This window comes from Bos indicus, chromosome 22, assembly GCF_029378745.1.
Source record: "Bos indicus isolate NIAB-ARS_2022 breed Sahiwal x Tharparkar chromosome 22, NIAB-ARS_B.indTharparkar_mat_pri_1.0, whole genome shotgun sequence".
Lineage (NCBI taxonomy): Eukaryota > Metazoa > Chordata > Mammalia > Artiodactyla > Bovidae > Bos > Bos indicus.
In genome coordinates this window covers 10,484,491-10,505,732 of record NC_091781.1, presented here as the reverse complement: position 1 = coordinate 10,505,732, position 21,242 = coordinate 10,484,491, and the positions used below count along the sequence as shown (strand labels likewise).

The window sequence follows — 21,242 nt, the reverse complement described above, 5'->3', positions numbered from 1 at the left end:
GAAATATACTAGATCACTGATATACTTAGCCTCATAGACGTTCACCACAGTGAAAAACCAGAAATAACCGTAAATATTCCATAATGTGTAACGGATTTGAATCAGTTGTAAAGCACCCATATGGTAGAATACCACACAGTTATTTTTAAAGTCATGTTGTAAAAGAACATTTAATGATAGGCTACGTTAGTAAATCAAAGATAGAGGCTACATAAAAAGGCACATAATCCCAAATTAAATTTTAAACACATCTAATGTACTGAAGACATGCCAGAATGTTAACAGCCTCACCACTGGAATTAGGTAGGGTTTTAATTTTCCTCCTTGAGCTCTTCTGAATTTCCAATTGCCAGAAAATGTGCCACCTTCATAATCAGACCATAAATGTTATTAAAATGAGACTCTTTAAGGGCTTAATTAAAGAATTCAAACACAAAATGTTTCCACTGTACTTACAATAAAAACGATTCACATCTGATTTTTCTCTAGAAATTAAGTGAGCTCTAAATGTTATGAGTAGACATCCAATGTTTTCATCCCCTTACATCTTGGCTTTTTCTTGGTACAGTCACACGACAAGGGAAAGGGGGATTGCCAACCACAATGAAAGTTTTTTGCTTCTCAACAGGATTTATTGACAGTTACACCTTCATTACAGGGAAGAATGCTTTACATGGCTGCCTCAGAATGCTTAGAGCTCTGCTGTCGAGAATTTTTTTTAACAAGTGAGCAGTCTATTTATAGGATGAAACTGTTAAACACAGTGGTAATTACCTACCGTAATGACAGTACTCCTAAGAACGAATCTCATCATGTCATTTCATTCTTACCAGAAGCCCCAGGAGGTAGGCTGGATTGTGTCCCCATTTGACAAATAGGCAAACTGAGGCGAGGAGCACTCAGGGCCTTGCCATAGTCCCAGGGATAGGGGTGGTGCTGGAATCCAAGCCTAGGTGGACTGGCTTCGGGGGCGAGACTCCACTCTGAAGAAACCAGGCGGAGGCTAAACAGTGAGCGGCAGTCAGACCCCACCGTGTGCGGCACTGGCGGGCCACACATGGATCCATCACAGTCCGCACTTTCAGTTTTTCTGTTTGTTTTGATGTGGACCGTTTTTTTTAAGTTTTTATTCAATTTGTGACAATATTGCTTTTGGTTTATGTTTTGTTTTTGGCTGCGAAGCATGCTAAGTCCTGTCCAACCCTTTGCTACCCTATGGACCATAAACCTCCAGATTCCTCTGTCTATGGGACTTCCCAAGCGAGACTACTGGAGTGGGTTGCCATTCCCTCCTCCAGGGGATCTTCCCGGACCAGGGATCGAACCTGCACCTCTTATTTCTCCTGCACTGGCAGGCAGATTCTTTACCACTAGTACCCCCTAGCTCCCTGACCAGGGATCAAACCAGCACCCCTACCCTGGAAGGTGAAGTTGACCACTGGACTGCCGGGAAAGGCTCCTGCACTTTCAGCTTTGTCAGCGGGGCTGAAGCTAAACGATCAGAAGGTAAAGACAGTTTCACAGGGGCAGAGTCTGCTTTTGCTCAGCTTCACTATATCCCCAGGAGGATTCAAGGTCCAGTTGTTGGGAGGTGGCCAGGGCTGCTTGGCAGAGGAAGCAGAAGTAAGAAAAATGCAAATGCACTGGCGAGGTTCTGAAACTAGCAAGTTAAAAACAAAGCAGGCGTGGGCTGCTGTCACTTTGTATGTGTGTCTTTATTCTGTTTTGTCTTTTATTGAAGGATATTTGATTGTTACAGTGCTGCATTAGTTTCGGGTATACCGCAGAGTGATTCGGTTATACATGCACATATCTATATTCTTTAAAAAAAAAATTCTTCTCCATTATAGTTGCATTGTGTGTATACACATGAAGAGTTCTATAACTGACTTACAGGCGCCAGACTGCAAACAAGATGGGCTCCAGGCAGCTGAAAGGGGCAGAGAGAGAGGCTTTTCCTCTGTCCCTTATCTGGGTACGACATAACAACTTAACAGCAAATTTGTTTACTTTTTTTGTTTCTTGGTGGTGGGGTTTTTTTGTTTTTGTTTTTTAATTGAAACCCTTTCAAAACATCCTCAAAGTAGTGAACAATCCAAGATCAACTCTGGAAAGCTGGGGGTACAGACAACTGCAAAAACAGAGGGCAGAGACAGCAATTCTTAAAACCGACTCCTTCCTGCTCCCACAGAAAGGTGGGCACAGACAGCACGGGATAAGAATGCAAAGTCAGGACTCATTCTGAGGACTACGATTTGCTTTCTTTGCTGTTCCTTCTTTTTGTCTTGGGGGAAAGGGTGCAATTTCCACACTTCCTGCGCTGTCTTATTCCCACCTCTGAGCACTGTGTTGTCTTTCTATCCCATCCAACATCTACTATACACAGATGAGCAGTACCTGCCATCAGGAGCTCAATCCTCATGTAATTACTTCCACACAATATCTTGACATAGAACATGGGCTTACAGGTTGCCACAAATCCTCCGTTCAGTGCCCACAGGAGTACGACTAAAAAATTATCTCATGGCTCCATAACTTCCCATAAATACAGAACCTTAAGTTTCCACCCTACTCACTCCCTTAACAAATAGAGCAAAGACGCACAAAAGCAAGACCCAAGTGTACAAAACTGCTCCTGACCTTGCAAAGCAAGCATGAAGAAAATGTTCTGACGTGATTTTATGAAGCAGCTTGGTTTCTGTCTGAGGGGGACAGGGAAGTTTCAGTCCACAATTGATCCCTGCTGTTCAGAATTGCCGATACAGCCAACTGAAAGTCCTGTTTCCCCTGATGCTCATATTAAGACTGGACTCATCTCAGATTGACTCACTCTTGTCCTGCAACTAACCAGTACTTCAAAGTATGCTTTTTGTTAAATTCTTAATGGAACATTTCTCTGTGAGGAGAAAAGCAGAAATAGGACTCCTGGGAAGGTCATAAGTTCATGCTGCTGCTGCTAAGTCGCTTCAGTTGTGTCTGACTCTGTGCGACCCCATAGACGGCAGCCCACCAGGCTCCCCTGTCCCTGGGATTCTCCAGGCAAGAACACTGGAGTGGGTTGCCATTTCCTTCTCCAATGCATGAAAGTGAAAAGTGAAAGTGAAGTCTCTCAGCCGTGTCCGACTCTTTACGATCCCATGGACTGCAGCCTACCAGGCTCCTCCGTCCATGGGATTTTCCAGGCAAGAGTACTGGAGTGGGGTGCCATCGCCTTCTCCGAGTTAGGTTCATATTGCTTTACAATTTGATGTTTATGGGCTAAAAATTAACACAGGACAGAAAACCCTAAACAACAGGGTCCTACTGTATAGCACAGGGAACTGTATTCAATACCCTGTGATAAACCATAATGGAAAAGAATAGAAAAAGAATATACATATATATATAACTTAGTCACTTTGCTGTAGAGCAGAAATTAACACAATGTAAATCAACTATGCTTCAGTTAAAAACAACAACCTTGTATCTGTCCAACCTGAGAGACGAGACATAGACTTTCAAAGAAAAACCAGAGTAATAAGAAAAATTTTAATTAAGCAAATATGCAAGTCTATACATAATTCTCATGGAAACTTTTATTTGGGGATTCTCTGACAGTTCAGTGGTTAGAATTTGGTGTTTTTATTGCTAGGGCCAGGGTTCAATTCCTGGTTGGGCAGGGGGGATTTTTTTTTTTAATCTCTTTAACAACAGCCACTGGCACTTGTAAAATTGCAAGACTGATGTGGAAAAAACAAACAAAACTTTACTCAAAAGATAGTCTTGAATTTTAAACTTTAATACACAACATGTTTCTTTTTTTAGTTTTATTTTATATTGACGCATAGGGCATGGCAACCCACTCCACTGTTCTTGCCTAGAGAATCCCCATGGACAAAGGAGCCTGGTGGGCTACAGTCCATGAGGCTGCAAAAAGTCGGACACGACTAAGCACAGGTAGTTAATTAACAATGTTATGTTACTTTCAGGTATATAGCAAAGCGATTCATTTATACATATACATGCATCTATTCCTTTTCAAATTCTTTTCCCATTTAGGTTATTACAGAATATTGAGCAGAGTTCCCTGTGCTATATATAGTAGGTCCTTGTTGGTTATCTATTTTAAACACAGCAGTGTGTGCATGTCAATCCCAAACTCCCAATCCACCTCTCTCCCCATAACATGTTTCTGTTTGGGAAAATTCACTATTACAAAATATCAAATCCTCTCTAAATTAATTAATGTACTTTCCAAAAAAATTCCAATTAAAAAACATGATATTTAAAGAAATTAATGCAAGAATTCTCAAGTTCATCTTAGAATAAACAGGACAGACTAGCCAAAATATTCTTAATAAAAGAAGTATAAAGAGAAAATCTTTTCTGACATTTTTAAATGTATTTATAAAACTCAACTAAGTTTTAAAAGTATGATATTAACATGAAAACAAGCAGATCAGTGGAACAAAACAAAATATCCAGTAGTAGACATATAAAAGAATTCCATGTATGAAAAAGGTAGCTCTTAAAATAGACAGGGAAAGAATGAATCGTTGGTAAAACTGGCACAATATCTGGAAAGGATGTTAATTTTTCTTTTTGGCTGCAATGCCTGGCATGCAGGATCTTAGTTCCCTGGCCAGGAATTGAACCTGCGCCCTCTGCAATGGCAGTGAGGAGTCTTAACCACTGGACTGCCAGGGAAGTCCTGGAAGTTAAATTTCTAATTCATAGTATTTGGTAGGCCAAACAACAGACACACATACACACACTCCAAAGATGCCCATGCCCCAACCACCAGAACCTGTGAATGCATTACGTGACGTGGCTAAAGGGCCTTTGTAAATAGACAGAATCCAGGCTGTTTTGTTGTCGTCATTGTTTAGTCGCCCAGTCGTGTTTGACTCTTTTGGGACTCCATGGATTGGGATTTCCCAGGCAAGAATACTGTTATGGGTTGTATTTTCCTCCTCCAAGGGATCCTCCCCATGCAGGGATCAAACCTGCGTCTCTTAACATCTTCTGCATTGGCAGGCAGATTCCTTACTACTAACAACACTGGTGCGTGTTCATTCACTAAGTCATGTCTGACTCTTTGTGACCCCATGGACTGTAGCCCATCAGGCTCCTCTGTCCATGGGATTTTCCAGGCAAGAACACTGGAGTGGGTTGTCACTTCCTTCTCCAGAGAAGCCCTTATCTAGGTGAGCCCAATCTAATTATATTAACCCTCCAAAGCAGAAAAACTTATCTGGCTAGAGTCAGAAAGATGCTGGAGAAGCGGAAGGCAAGAGAGATGCAGAAGCAGACGTGAAACCTGAAAAAGACTAACCCCATCGCTTCGTGCCTCGAAGATGGAGGGGAAGCAACGGGAAGGGATGTAGGTGGCCTTGGAAAGAGAGAGAGGCTCCTGGGTGATAGTCGGGTAACAGGAACCTCAGTCCCACAGCTGCAAGCAACTGGATCTTGCCAACAACACAAATGAGCTTAGAAAAGGATTCTGGGCAGACCCTCCTAGCCGCCAACATCTTGATTTCAGCCTCGTGAAACCTGCCACAGGAACCAGACTTCTCACCGACAGACTGTGAGATTATCCGTCTGCATGGTTTTAAGCCACTGTTTGTGGGCATTTGTTACGGCAGCTAAAGAAAACGAATACACATCATACACCAAAATTCCTTCTAAGTCGATGGAAAAAAAAAATGCTAGTGTCAAAAAGACACCAGGGCAGTGAAAAGCAATGGCTGGCACACGCAGCAATGTGAAGAACCTCAAGAATATTATGCTAAGCCCGACTCAGAAGACTGTAGGCTGTGGGATTCTATTTGGCTGATGCTCTAGAACTGGCAAATCTAAGAAAGCAGAAGAGCGGTTACCCAGGGAAGGAGACAGGGTTACTGACTGGAAAGGGGGATAAGAGCACTTTCTGCGAGATGGAATGTTCTTTTCGGTGATTGGGGTGGGGTCACACAGGTATGTACACTCATCAAAGCTCACTGAACAGGATCCTTAAAATCTGTGCCTTTGCTTAGATGCAAATCTCTCATTTTTTAAAAAGCGTTGAGGAAAAAAAAAAAAGCCCTAAGAGAAAATACAGCTACAGGTTTCAGATTATCTTCAACTGCTCTAGGAGGAAACCTGGTCAGATCTAATCAAGTGCCACACACACAGGGCCTTTGCCCCAGTAGTTCTACTTCTGGGAATCAATGTTGCAAACCGATTGCACACACAGGAAATGGTATGACATTATTCACTGTCTAATTGTTTATAATAATAAAAGACTGGGACGAGCTTGAATGGCCATCAACAGAGGACTGGTTTAATAAATTAGAGTGCAGCTGCCCCCACAATGAAGTATGCACTTTCTTTAAAAACAAAGAAAAAAAAAAAGGGTGAAGATGAAAAAAAAGGTGAAGATGCTTTGTATTTCCTGATCTGGGATAATCTGCAAAATATTTTTGCACAAAGCAAATGCAGGATAGTGTATACATTACACTCCATTTTGTGCAAAATTTTAAAAGACAGAGGGGAGAGCTAAATAAGAATATATAGATCTGCATTTGCTTATATATGAATAAAGAAATTCTGGAAGGATGCATGAGAAATAAAATTACCTTTATTGGGGTACGGGGTGGAGGAGGGAGACCTAATCCCACCTTTTCATTGTAACCTTTCTGTATTTTTGATTCTCAAATTACATAAATTTGGAGAGGCTTTAATGCGATAAAAAATTGTAAGTATCTTCACATTTAAGAAGGCCATTCTAATGATACCAAAAGCAGAAACCACACAGTGATAGCCATGAATTCATTAAACGTTTAAAACTTCTGTACATCAGAAACCTCAGAAAGTAGTTTAATAACACCCTAAGCAGCAAGATTATGGATGGAGAATCAGTCTCACACACAGCTGATGACAAGACTTAAGTAGTACAGCTTCTCTCTACAGAAATACACAAGCTTTTCACACAGCTGCTAGGAATTTATTCTACAGACATATTTCATTCAAGGACATGAGGATATTAATTGCCTCATTGTCTGTCAAAGCAAAAAGGATACAAATCCAAGAGCCCAACAAGTGGAGACATTTATACAAAGAATGTACCACTCAGAATAGAACACTATCATTGTTAAGAATAAATAGGGCAAATCCAAATGAAGAGATGTCAAAATACGCAACGAAGGTGAATAAAGCCAGTTGGAGAACAATTTGTAGAACAACTTGGAGAGTCTGAGGACAGGTTAGTGTACTTGTATATATCTGATTTGATCTATTGGGAGAAGACACTAGAGAGACACTTAAGAGAGGAATAAGTGGAGATCTCTGGGGAGATCTGGAAAAAAATGGAGAGGATGCTCCTCAACCATGGGAAAATAGCTTTCTGTTAAATCACCCAGTTTGTGGTCATACAATTTCTTACTGCAGACCTAGGAAGGTAATACCTCTCTGAATATGTTCTCAGAATTACTAAAATAGAAAGGATTTCAGAAAGTGAGATGGTTGGGCTAAAATTTTCAGAGCAAGGGAAATGCTCTAAGCCAAATCTCCCCAGGCTCAGAGATTTGGGGGGCCCGACCACGGTCACACCGGGGTATCAGGGCTGAGATCCAGGCTGATACCTGTCTCCACCCAGCATCCTGGTCTATAGCACCTGTGGGTGGGCAGGGAAGCCAGGACTAGAACCCACTGTTGCCCAAAATCCAGGAAGGTTCAGGTTAGTGGTACAGGCCATGGAGATCTCCATTATTTCTGTGTGATCCTTGTAACATTTACAGAACCTTTGTTTTGTTTACCCAGCAAAGAGAAAATATTTTGTTAAAAAACACAGCCCTGAGGTTATACAGAGTGAAGTAAGTCAGACACAGAAGCACAAATATTGTATGGTGTCGCTTATGTGTGGAATTTTTAAAAATGGTACAAATGAATTTATTTACAAAACAGAAACAGAGTTACAGATGTAGAATAATCTTATGGTCACCAGGGGGGAAAGGAAGGAGAGGGATAAATTGGGAGATAGGGATTAACATATACAGACTACTATACACAAAATGGGGCTTCCCCAGGGGCTTATCGATAAAGAATCCACCTGCTATGCAGGACATGCAGGAGACCTGGGTTTGATCCCTGGGTTGGGAAGATCTCCTGGAGGAAGGCATGGTAACACACTCCAGTATTCTTGCCTGGAGAATCCCATGGACAGAGGAGCCTGGTGGGCTACAGTCCACAGGGTCCACAAACAGCTGGACACGACTGAAGTGACTGAGCACGCACACACACATAAAACAGATAACTAATAATGACCTTCTGTATAGCACAGGGAACTCGACTCAACACACTGTAATGATCGATATGGGAAAAGACTGAAAAAAAGAGTGGATACACGTATGTGTGTAACTGATTCACTATGCTGTACAGCGAAAGCTAACAATATTGTGCATCAACTATACGCCAATAAGAATTAAAAAAAAAAAAGAAAAACATAGCTCTGAGGGAAGGGAAGAAAAGACCATAGCCCTCAGATCTGTTTTCACAGGGGTTCTCTGAAATTGCCAGTCAGTTAAGCAGCTGAGAAAAATCTGTGATTCAAGGCCTTGAATGAAGAGTGGAAGGGGTCAGTGCTGTCAAGTATGAAAATGGACCCAAATCCTTCTCTCCTGCAATTGTTCCTTTGAATGGAAGGCCAAGGTGCGTGCAGCGGGGTCCAGGATCTCACGTGGGCTCTGGGTGCCAGACCTGCAGGCCCGAGAGTCCCCTTCCCTGGGGTTTTGGACTGGAACTTTGGGAAAAGTTCCCCACTCAAGTAGGCAGCTCCAGACGGGCGCAGCCTTATCCCCCACCCCAACCCTGAAAAGAAAACCCTCTCGGTGAGAAATAACGGTACCTTTACCCAGAGAAAGGAGGGGCAGAAGGAGGGCCTTCTGGGGCCCTACAACCCCACATTTCCCTGCCTCTGAGGCCCACAAGCTCCTTGCCCCTTCCCTGGTTGCCAAAGACAGTAGCAGCCTTCCAGAACCTTCCACCTTTTGCCCAAGTCCTTGGCAATTTTTCTTTCATTGACTAGTGCCTATTCCCCCCCTCTCTACAACTTCACATTAGACACAGCTCCCTATCAGGGGTTCTGCCTCCCCCCACCCTCCCACCCAGCCCTCTGATCACAGTATTCCTTCCTGCAGGGCCTGATGAGGCTTCAGAATGATTTCGGCATCATTCTTTCTAGGTGGCCACACATTCACACCCCAGATGAGTCCTGTGTGCCATTCTGTTTGCATAACAAACACTTGAGCCAGAATGAATCTGTGCATCCAAGCATTAACACTCAAAGTGCCCTATAGCAGCCCAGTGCAAGTCACCTGTTCCCCACCTCACCCTCAGCTCTGTCTCCCCTAAGAGGCATGCAGGTCCCAGAACAGCCATCCCCAAGCTGGGTTCACACACACCCTCTGGACACATCCTCCCCATCTTTGTTATTAGCTCTCCTTGCCCCAGACTAAGGGGCTTCCCAGGTGGAGCAGTGGTAAAGAACCCACTTGCCAATGCAGGAGACACAGGAGACTGAGGTTCAATCCCTGGGTCAGAAAGATCCCCTAGAGAAGGAAATGGCAACCCACTCCAGTATTCTTGCCTGGGAAATCCCATGGACGGAGGAGCCTAGGGGGCTACACCCCATGGGGTTGCAAAAGAGTTGGACACGACTGAGTGACTAGGCACACACACGCACACCTCAGAGTCACCCAGCTCCTGCTCAACTTCTTTATCACCATCAGTGAGACATCCCTGGATCCATCAGATAACAGGCTGCGCCCTGGTTACAAAAGCCCTCCAGGGTCTTGAGGCCCCACCCCCACCTCCTCTCAAGCACAATTTCCATAGACGTTCCAAAGGACTTTCAGACCTGTGGTCCTCCTCCCCCACTGACACTCTGAACCCCAGCAAACCTGTCACCTGCCGCGCTCACCCCAGCTAAAGTCAGCCCTGCTGCTGTTAACATTTCTGCCCAGGCCCTGTGTGTGTAGCTTTTAAAACCGCTTAGGGCCCTGAGTTAGGACCTAACCAGTTTTCAACATATTAAATATATTTCCCCCACAGTCTCAGTATTTCAGGCCCTGTGCTAGGTCTCAAAAGCTCCATGCTAGCCACTGTTTTTCTGCTCTCCCCCGTAGACTGAACTCTTAAGGCACAAACTAAATTTTACAACAAGACACAAATGTTAAGAAAAGCCAACCACACAAAGTACAAATCAAAAACAACCAAGATCATACTGCCAAAGCTGTTGGTTATTGGGGGAAAACCAAGGAGAAAGATGACCCAAATTTATAAGCACCTGTTGAAAATCCAAAAGTCAGCAAACAGGGCCACATGTCACCTGTGATATGACAGTGCCAGGCACTGAAAAATGCTAACAGCAAAGAATAATCCTATAAATCAGTGACTCCTAGATTTTTTTTTTTTTTTTTGACCAACAGTAACATTTGCACACACAGGAAAGAAATCAAAGGGAGCCTAAATAAGGTTGCCAACTCCTTGATTTGCCAAATCAGAATTTTTTTTAAGTGTACCATCTTAAAAAATAAATAAATGTGTGCCATCTGCTGTCTGCATAATTTCACAAGAGACGGAATCTTTTAACTCCAAAAAAAAAAAAAAGACAAGAAAGAATGTAAACTCAGATTAAAGAAGTTCATTCTCTAAGGAAGGACAAGCTAAGAGCTTTTGGGCACATTTTAGTATTGGATAGTGTGCAGGTGAAATGAAAGGCAAATGTTCCAAGTCTCTAAAACCACCAGGGCACTGGAAATATTGCTGAAGGGCCGAGAAGGATACATCTCAACTCCTGGCTCAGAAGTGGAGTCTTAATCACTTGACCCCCAAAGAGGAAGGCCATAAGGAGACCCCCCTCCCTGTGGTGGCCAGTTTCTCCTGTGTGTGCCACAGACTGGCCTGTTTGCACTGTACTATCTGGATGAGGGCAGTCCTGGGTAGCTGCATGATAACAGGTAAAATTCACCAAGCACTTATTCCACGCCAGGCCCTGTGCTAAGCCCTTCTCAGACATTCTATCATCAAATTGTTCCTAACAGTGCCAGTGAGGAAGGTATAATTATGATCCCAGTTTTACAGGTCCAGAAACGGGTTTAATCGAAGAAAAGGGACGTCTCTAAACAAGGCACAAACCTAAGTCTGATACCAAAATCTGTGTTCACAACACCCTGAGAGGTTAAGTGAAGAAAGGGTCAGGGGACTGGGGAAAACAGAAAGGGTGGCTTTGAAAATGAAAATCGAATGCCCAAAACAGTGACCCTGAAAAGTTGGCATTCCGGACTCTGCCTGAAGACCAAAGAGGGTGTTCCACAGGGGCACGCACAGGCTGCTCGGAAGTCTTGACTCAGGATCTGTGCTAAATCCAGGCGGCCCAGCTACTGCCACAGTCCCGGTATTTGGGCTTCCCACTCTCCCTCAGAGCACCTGGGAGCTACGGATGGTTGTGAAGTGGGAGCAGCCCCAAGGAAGGCACAGCCCCACCCCCACCCCACGACAGCCCTAGAACAAAGGTCAGCCCAGGCGGGCTCCGCTCCACACCCCTTCCCAGGCCCCTCTGTAATATTTTGCTGCTGCTGCTCTTCATTTGCTAAGTTGTGTCCAACTTTTGCAACCCCCTGAACTGCAGCCCTCCATGCTACTCTCTGTGGGATTTCCCGACCCAAGGATCAAACCCATGTCTCCTGCGTGGTAGGTGGATTCTTTACCGCTGAGCTACCTAGGACCCTGTAACATTTTAGATGCAGATTAATGGCCTCTGTTCCTCCTCCCACCCCTCTGAAAGGCAAGACAAACCAGTGGAGAGCCTGAAACACCATCCACTGGGGCCTGGGAAGGGTCCAGAGGTGCCCAGGAGCTCCCCTAAATAAGAGTCTCCCCCAGACAGGGTCCCTGAAAGGCACCTCCTCAAAGGGAGGTACCTTAGCAACGCTGGGGAGATCTGAGTCCCTCCGAAGTTCTAGCACCAGCTGACAGGTTCCTGAAACACAGGGTTTTGCCCTTGGTCTTGAAAAAAGTGTGAACTTTGGCCAGGCTGAAAAGACAGCCATCCGTTTTCCCAGCCTTCTAAATAAAATACAAAGCTGTTTACACACACACACATCCTTCAACTTACCTTTCCAGCCTTCTCCCTGTTGTAACCACATGATCCCAAATTCATCTGGCCCCTTCCCAGTCACACAGCTTTGCAGTCACAAGGCTGGGGCCAGCCCCACAGGGAGGACAAGCGTGCCTCCTCCTCACAAAAGACCAAGTCCACAACCCTGGGATCCAGTCCCACTGGGGCTATGCCAGGCCTGGGGTCAGACAGCCAATTCCCTAACCCTCACCTTCAGCTTCTTTAACGCTCAACACGGCCGGAGTCACCTCTATGACTGGACTTCCTCTTTCCTCAGCCAGTCAGCAAGCATTGAGCACCTTCTGTGTGCCAGGCCCTCTGCTAGATGCCAGGACATGTGCAGAGACCCACGTCTCTGCTGCCCTCATGAAGCTCACACTCGGGGGCAGAGAGACCTGTAAAACGGGCATTGCTTACAGTATTTCTCCGAGGAATAAATAATACACGAAAGGCATTTAACACAGAGCCAGGCACAAAGTCAACTATCGGTAGCATGCACGAGGGCTAAGCCGCTTCAGTCGTGTCCAGCTCTTTGCGACCCTAACGGACTGTAGCTCGCCAGGCTCCTCTGTCCTTGGGATTCCCCAGGCAAGAATACTGGAGTGGGTTACCATGCCCTCCTCCAAGGGATCTTCCCAACACAAGGATTGAACTCGCGTCTCCTGCATCTCCAGCACTGCAGGTAGATTCTTTACTCACTGAGCCCCCTGGGAAGCCCATATTGGAAGCATACAAGGTAGCATATTATATTGGTTTAGCATACAAGACTTTTTGCTCACCATTTTTCTTTTTTCCTCTTTCATAAAACAATATTGTTTAAATATAATTGATATATAACCTTTTGTAAGTTTAAGGTGTGCAGTGAGTTGATTTTTTTTTTACAGTTTTTTTACTCTTTTGGCCTAGCCTCGCTGCATGTGGGACTCTTACCTCCCCAACCAAGGATCAAACCCACATCCCCTGCATTGGAAGCCGGAGTCCCAACCAGCAGACCACCAGGGAAGTCCCCAAGGTGTTGATTTTATATTTATCTGTTTCAATATGCTTGCCACCATAGCATTAGCTAATACCTCTATGATGACAGACAAGTATCATTTCTTTTTTGTAATGGGAAAAATGAAGATCTAGTCTCTTGGCAACTTTGCGGTTTATAATACAATGTTGTTGGCTATTATCATTATGCTGTGAGTTAACTAGATCTCTAAAACCTATTTATCTGGGAGTTGTTAAAAGACATTTGCCCACCTCCTTCCTCATGGCCTCCTGCACGTGCCCAGTCCAAGAGGACCATTCCAGGTGGGGTGAACCAGCGGCTACGCTCACCTAGTAGAACCTCTACACACGTCCTCGTGACGTGTTTGTATACAAGGAAATGGTGCTCGTCATTATTCTTCATAACAAGCTGCCCCCTTTATCTGGAATGACCCTCTCTTCTCCGGCGCCCCTCAATCCGGCCTGCTGGAAGTGCCCTCCATCCGTCTGGGCGTAGCACAAAGCTTACCTCCCAGACTTCGTCCAGGGATGGAGGATTCAGGAGCTGGGAACCCTTCTGGAAGGCTTGTCTGCATGTCCACTCACCCTTTCTCCCTGGGCTGCCCGGCACTGACTCTGTTCTGCCCCCGTTAGCAGTGCCTAGGTCTCACGTGCTTAAATCCTCCATCGGCCAGGATATGAGGTATACTGGCCCTCTGGTATGTGAGGAGCACAACTGCCTTGGAAAACGAGAGAGCAAAAAGTGGCAAGACCAGGTAAGACGCTGACGGGAGAACAGAGGGTATATTAGAGACAAAATCTGAGTCCACATTACAGAGACCCTTAGTAACTGGACAGTGGGTTCAGACTCCAGACGCCAGTGAGCCTTCGAAGTTACCAATTTTTGAGGCTCGAGGTAGAGTGGACCCTGATGGACAATGGATGAGGTGATCCAAGGGTGATCACAGGCGAGATCCCCAGGGACCGCAGCTGGACACGAAGCTCATCCCAGTTGACACTTGTGATCCAAGTACTTTTCACAGTAACTCAAACTACTCAGTAGAGTGCGGTAATTCTCTATATTTTCTGTTGTGCAGCTTCCCCCCAAATGGCCTGGTTTCCTCTGAACATGCTACCCTATAATGTGCCACTCTGGCATAGTGATTATTATTTTGTATCAAAGGTAGTTGAGAAACAGCTGGTGCGAAAAGGACACTCTGACCCTCCTTCCCCCTCTGAAAGCAAAAAATAAATTTCCCATGGGAAAGGCACCCTCTCTGTACCAGAAGGGTAGGAGGCATCCTTATCAGCAGAGATAGAGAATTTAGGGTGAGAGAGCTGTGTAAACAAACCTTATTATTTTTTCACCAGTTTATTACCCCAAGCCCAAGCCCCTTTGTCAAAGCTCCTTGTTTCTTTGCCTAAAAGGCATAAAAGCTTCCTGAATCAGTTAGACTTCTTTGAGTCTCATATTTTTATGGCGCACCCATATGTAGGAAATTAAATTTGCTTTTCTCCTGTTAATCCCTTGTGTCAATTTTAATTATTAGAACCAGCCAAAGAACATAAAAGGAAAGAAGGGAACACTTTTCTACCCCTGCACCTTCAAAAGGTCATCACCGTTTTCTAAGGTCAGCAATCTTTCTTTTCATTGACAGGAGGACTCAGCACTTACAAGATAAAAACATCTCAATCTAGATGTCATCAGAACTTCAAACAGAAATAGCTAAATCCAGACTCGGCTTGTCTCCGACAAACACATAGGAGGTCCCACCAGCTCACCAGGTTCAAAGAAGCTAAGACAAATGTGCTATGGGGATGCAGGTGGGCACTGATGCTGATGTTCAACGCCCAGGCAAAAGATGGAGTTGATTCAGGTAAACTGGGTCGGGGTTTACAGGTAAGGCTCAGTCACACTTTCAGATGTTCCATAAAATCAAGGAAACAAAGCAATGCTCACTTAAGAAATCTGAGACAAAGAAAAATGTCTGATCAGGCAAAATGGACAACCTTAGTGACCGAAGGGAAGAATACTGATCTTGGTTTGGGCATTGCGACATTTTGGGGTTCGAAAGATGTCTGTTTACCTGCTTCAATACCTTTTTTTAAAGTTTCTTATTTTGCCTTTTTAAAATTTTGTATTGAGGTATTTCAGGTGAACAGCAAAGGGACTCAGTGATATACATCCATTCTCCCCCAAACTCCCCTCCCATCCAGGCTGCCACATAACATTGAGCAGAGTTCCTTGTGCTATGCGGTAGGTCCTTGTTGGTTACCAATTTTAAATATAGCAGTGTGTAGTTCCCCAGTGGTCCAGTGGTTAGGACTCTACATGCTTTCACTGCTGAGGGTGTGGGTTCATTCCCTGGTCAGGGAACTAAGACCCTGCAAGTCGCACAGTGAAGCCAAAAATTAAAAAAAAATAAAGTTTAAAACCAAATGTTCTCTCCACCCTTGCCACTGTCCCACCATAGATCTCAGTGGTAACATAAAGAGTCATCTTTGCTAAAGAGACTGTCCATTTCCCCCTAGTTCTTCCTTCTTATAAAGATGTGTCCAAACAAAGATTTCTGGGCCTTAAGAAACTCAGGCTACACTTCAAGGAAACTTGTTACAAAAGTTATGAGACACGGTCAGCTGTGTCAGTGCCTGGAAACCCAGAGGCAGGGCGCCAATCGGTCAGCTCCACTTTTCTGTCTGGAAAGGCAATGGAATTGTTCTTGGAGGCCAAGGAAAGCACTGCCACACCCAGGACAATGACCAGAGGCCCACAACCCAACCCCACTTCAGTTTTTAAGAGCATCCTCAAGGTCACTTACCTTTCCCACCTAGACAGAGGCTCACGTGCTCTATTTTGCCCGCTAACAGAATCTTCATCCCAAGAAGCAAAAATAAAATACTAAGAGGGTACACAGCATAGCAACGGGCCTTTGGTAGCAAGTGCAGGAAAAAAGAACCGATCAACAAAGAGACGTTGAAGAATTCCATCAAGTCTCTTTTCGGTCCCTGAGAGAGTGGGTGTCTAAGGCCAGATCTACTACTAATTAGCTGTAACGACTACCAGGTGATGAGCCTCAGCTTCTTCATCTATAAAATGTTCACTGCCCTGCTGCTGACCCCGTTGTGAAATTGTGTGCAGAGACTTAAAAGAGTCCCCTTTGGAATGTATGAATCCAGGGCTCCTGGCAGCCTTTCAGCATTCTCCTTCCTGCTTACTCAAAAAAAAAAAAAAAAGACAATGGCAAGAAGCCCTTCCTCTGCTACCTCCCCAGCACTCACAGGAGGCCCCACCCATTCACTGGGCTCCTGGGAGGCAGAAAGCCTGGTGGGGCCAGACAGATGGAACCAGAGGAACCAGAAGCATCCTTCAGCCTGCCTTTGCAGCCACAACCTCTAGTACTCTCCTTACTCAAGTTTGAATCTCAGCTTCCTTCATGTCTCCTAAACCAATTCATCCCTTCCAGACTTAGTTCCCAGGGAAATATGGATACTCTCCTCCACCTCTCTGGGGGTGCCTCAAAGAAGCTTACACTTGCCACTGCGGACTGATTAGTCAGTGATCAAACCAAGTTAACAGATTATGACTAGGTTAAAAAAAAAAACAAAACAGAATATGGAATAGAATAGAAAATATCACTGTCCTCACTCCGTAGAGTGTAAATATCCTGTGAGGCTCTTCTTGGGGGCTTCCCAGATGGCACTAGTGGTAAAGAAAATAAGAGACACCGTTGGATCCCTGAGTGGGGGAACTCCTCTGGAGAAGGGCATGGCAACCTACTCCAGCCAGTGTTCTTGCCTGGAAAATCCCATGGTCAGAGGACCCTGGCAGGCTACAGTCCACGGGTTCACAGAAACTCCCACATGAGTGAATCGACTTAGCACTCACGGCGCTCTTCTTGGAGTTTTACACTGATATATGCATGTGCCTGGGTGCGGATCTCTATTGTGGATCTCGGTCAGGAAAAGACAGAAGCTTATAGGCTGGAAGCAGTGGGATCTGACCCTGGGGACAGATGCCCCCATACACCCATTCCCCCTCCATCTCCTGTGGAGGATACAAAGGCCGGCAGAGGGTACTCAGAGCTCATGCATCCATCCTGCAACTGTACAAAACAGAGATGGCTGCAAAACAATTGAAACTTCTGACTCTCCTCCAGGGTAGTACTTTCTATAAAGCACAAAACAGGATAATCCACAAAAGACCAAGCCATCCGGGTAACAGTCTTGCCTCAGAAAGGTGCCTGGCACTTGGGAAGCTCAGCGCCAGGCAGGGGCTGAACCTGGGTGCTGAAGGCCCTGGGCTCCCTGCTTTCCTCCCACGTAAAGGACTGATTAGGTCAACAACTGGACTGGGGACTAGAAACCTCAGAGCCCACCCCTTTCTCGCTCCTCTTAAAAAAAATTTTTTTTTTTTGGCAAATTGTACATCTCCCGATAAATTTTGCCTGCTGCTAAAGTCACTTCAGTCGTGTCCGACTCTGTGCGATCCCATAGACAGCAGCCCACTAGGCTCCTCTGTCCCTGGGATACTGGAGTGGGTTGCCATTTCCTTCTCCAATGCATGAAAGTGAAAAGTGAAAGTGAAGTCGCTCAGTAGTGCCCGACTCTTTGCGACCCCATGTACTGCAGCCCACCAGGCTTCGCCGTCCATGGGATTTTCCAGGCAAGAGTACTAGAGTGGGGTGCCATTGCCTTCTACAAAATTTTGCCTAGTATGAACCAAAGCTTGCAGACTCCTAGAAACGCCCCTAGCCGGGAATCGGGCTGCAGAAAGGCAGTTTCAGCCAGGTGGCTAATGCTCCGGGCTCCCAGTAGGTGTGCGGCGAGGGGGCGGAGTGCATCTCCCAGGCTCCAGGCTCCAGGCTCCAGACTCCGAGCCCGCATATGCAAACGCTCGGAAGCAGAAGCCTGGGTTTTTGGGACTCCGCCTCTGAACCCCGGGCCCTTAGTGCTATCCCCTCCTCCCAACTCTTCTGGCCGAGGACGGTGGGCCTGAGGAAAGCCCAGCTCACGATCGGGCGGGCTGGGGAAGAGGCCTGCTCGGGGCTGGATTCGCCAACCTCCTCCAGCTAGGAAGCGGCCAGCACTCCCCTAAGGTCCCGGCAAATCCCGGCCCGCGCCCGGGCGCCGGCCAGTCCGACGCGTGCCCCGCGGGCGCGTCCGCTGGTCTTAACATTCGCTGCCCTGGGATCTACCGGAGGAGGCGGGAGGCGGGCCCCGGAGCCGCAGATTTGGTGCCGGGTTGGGGACGTGGCAGGCCGCGCGCCGCCGCAGTCCTGTCGCAACGCGCGCCCCTTCCCCAGGCGCCAGGAATCCCGGAGCAGCCCCCCACCCCCACCCCGCGCCGGACCCCGCGCAACAGGCCCGCGTCTGCACCTAGATGAAGGCAGGGACCGCCTGCCCCGCTGCGGCCTCGGGGGACGCCGGCCCCAGCGCGCGGCCGCCTCCCTCCCGCCGGAAAGAGGCACGGCTGAAGGCCGGAGGCGCCCCCCGCGCGTCCTGCGCCTCTACGCACCTAGTTACCCGCGCGTCCCACATGGCCCGCGCCGCCGCTGCCGCCTCGGGAGCCGCTTCCCCGGGGACGGACTCAGCGGGCGGGGTCGCCTGCTCGCGGTAGCTCGGCCCCCTCCGCTGCGACGAGCGGGGCGGGGGCGCAGAGACCCCGGCGCCCGGCTGTATGCAGCCGCAGACCTATTCCAAGTTTCCACGTAGTTGCGAGGGCCCGAAAATTGTCACGTGCACGTCGCCGCTGGGTGGGAGGGGGTGTTTGTCATCGTGTGTTTTAAAGAGGCGCTTCGATGTCTCCCATCTCGCGGGCGAGCGCTCCAATGGGGTTGCTCTCGGCCACCTTTGGAAAAACGAGTGCTTCGAGCCGTGCACCTCGAGGGACCGGGCGCGCGCACAGCCCCCTCCGACAGGTTTTGGTCACGGTGACTTCTCACCCTAGCTAGGCCGCCGCGATTGTCCGGGAGACAGGAAATGGTCAGCCAATGGCCTTGAGCCCCGCCCCCGGACCTCTCGTCCCCTCCAACAAAGAAACTAGGGGGGCAAGCCCGGGGTAGATGCGCCTCGTGCCCATCACCTCCACTTCCTATCTGCCCCGGTTGAGTCTTATCTTGGACATGGAGTACTTACTGGGTGCTCGGCCTTCCATTCTAGGGGTGCTGGTGGAAAGAAGCCGGCAAGGCCCCCGACATCTTGACGCTCACCGGCATGCTCATGGCGCCGGTGGAGGAGTGACCCTCTCACTGCAGGAGGGAATAGAAAGGAACCTCCTGGAAGGGCAGTGGTCCCCGAAGGAGTTGGGGGGCGGTTAGGACGACCTCAGACTGCATTTCCCTGGCGCAACAATCTGCACAGCCTCCTACCCACCACCTCTGCTTGGTCCTCAACTTCTCCGGAACTGGGATCCCTTTCCTCCACGCTGGGGATTTGGCCCAATCAGAGAGCGGAGCCTGCAGCTCTCCCTTGGGCCGACTGGGGCCTACACTGCCTCCTGGTGGTTCTTACACCCGTCTAGGGGAGCATTACAACCGAGGGATCTCGCGGGGCTTGAACCAGAGGAATAGTAGAGTTTTCAATGAGGCAAGGAAGATTTGGTGACCCATGGACACACCTATGGATGTGAGAGTTGGACTGTAAAGAAAGCAGAGCCCGGAAGAATTGATGCTTTTGAACTGTGGTGTTGGAGAAGACTCTTGAAAGTCTCTTAGACTGCATGGAAATCCAACCTGTCAATCCTGAAGGAAATCAGTCCTGAATATTCATTGGAAGGACTGATGCTGAAGCTGAAACTCCAATGCTTTGGCTACCTGATGCGAAGAACTGACTCACTGGAAAAGGCCCTGATGCTGGGAAAGATTGAAGGCGGGAGGAGAAGAGGAAGACAAAGGATGAGATGGCTGGATGGCATCACCGACGTGGTGGACATGAGTTTGAGTGGGCTCCGGGATTTGGTGATGGACAGGGAAGCCTGGCGTGCTGAAGTCACGGGGTCACAAAGTGCCGGACACAACTGAGCCACTGAACTGAACTGGCCACACCTAACGCACACAGCCTATGGTACTTCTTCTGAGTCAAGAAGTAGCCTATCAGTCTAGCCAGTGTTCTCTGTGCTTCTGCAATCTCACCTCCTCCCATTTCTTCTGTGCATTAATCTCTCCAGATACCGCACTGCATCACATACAGTTCAAAAACTGTTGATGGCACCTCTATTGCCCTTTAGCAACTGGGCACTTGAGACCTTCACAATTTTACCCTACCCTTCCAGGCTTAGCCTCCTCATACACACTCTACCCCAGTGGTTCCATGACTTGACTGCACACTGGAATCATCTGAGGGTCTTTCAAAAATACTGATATCAGGGAATTCCCTGGCAGTCCAGTGGATAGGACTCTGAACGTTCACTACAGAGGGCCTGGGTTGAAGAGCTATGATCCTTCAGGCCTGTAGTGGGAGGGGTGAACGGAGGGCAAAATAAAAGAAATGTTTGATGTCTAGCCCCTTCTCCTACTTAATCTGTTTTAATTGGTATGGGGTATGATATGAGCCCAGGATTTTTAAAAGCTCCCCTGGTGACTATGGTGGTGGTGGTTTAGTCGCCAAGTCCTGTCCAACTCTTTGGCAACCACGTGGACTGTAGCCTGCCAGACTCCTCTATCCATGGGATTTCCCAGGCAAGAATACTGGAATGGGTTGCCATTTTCTTCTCCATCCAGAGGATCTTCCTGACCCAGGGATTGAACTTGAGTCTCCTGCATTGCAAGTAGATTCTTTACTCCTGAGCCACCAGGGAAGCCCCCTGGTGAGAACAACATGGGGCAAATTTGGGAAACAATGTTAGTCTCCAAATCATTGAAGGTGTTTGCCGTTTCCCAGACATCATTGGTCCTTTCACTTTTAAGAAACTTGACATATCCTTTCTTCGTTTCCCCAACATCTTCCAGTTCTGCATTTAGAAAAGGCCCTTGCAACTTCTTCCAGCATGTCTCTCTGTCTCTGGTGTGGTTGTTTTTTTTTTTTTTTTTTTTTTTTTGCCAACTGCAAGGAATCACTTTTTCCCAGAAGGCCTAGTCAAGTTCTTACAAGGAAGGCAAGCCAGGAGATTGGTGAGTGCAGAAAGTTTAAAAGATGC

At 47.1% G+C, this 21,242-nt stretch overlaps 1 protein-coding gene across 4 annotated transcripts in view; it reads right to left on the bottom strand.

Moving 5' to 3' along the window:
- Positions 1–19,527, bottom strand: part of TRANK1 (tetratricopeptide repeat and ankyrin repeat containing 1) — a 97,297-nt gene extending 77,770 nt beyond the window's left edge. For 2 of the 4 annotated variants that reach the window (XM_019984445.2, XM_070776044.1), the window contains exon 1: positions 18,624–19,079. In XM_019984445.2, the coding sequence (XP_019840004.2) occupies positions 18,624–18,646 (23 nt within the window). In that variant the 5' untranslated portion in view covers positions 18,647–19,079. Of the gene's footprint in view, positions 1–12,133; positions 18,426–18,623; positions 19,080–19,243 lie in introns of those variants that run through there. The other 2 variants (XM_070776042.1, XM_070776043.1) reach the window with 2 other exon arrangements.
- Between the last annotated feature and the right edge of the window lie 1,715 nt (positions 19,528–21,242).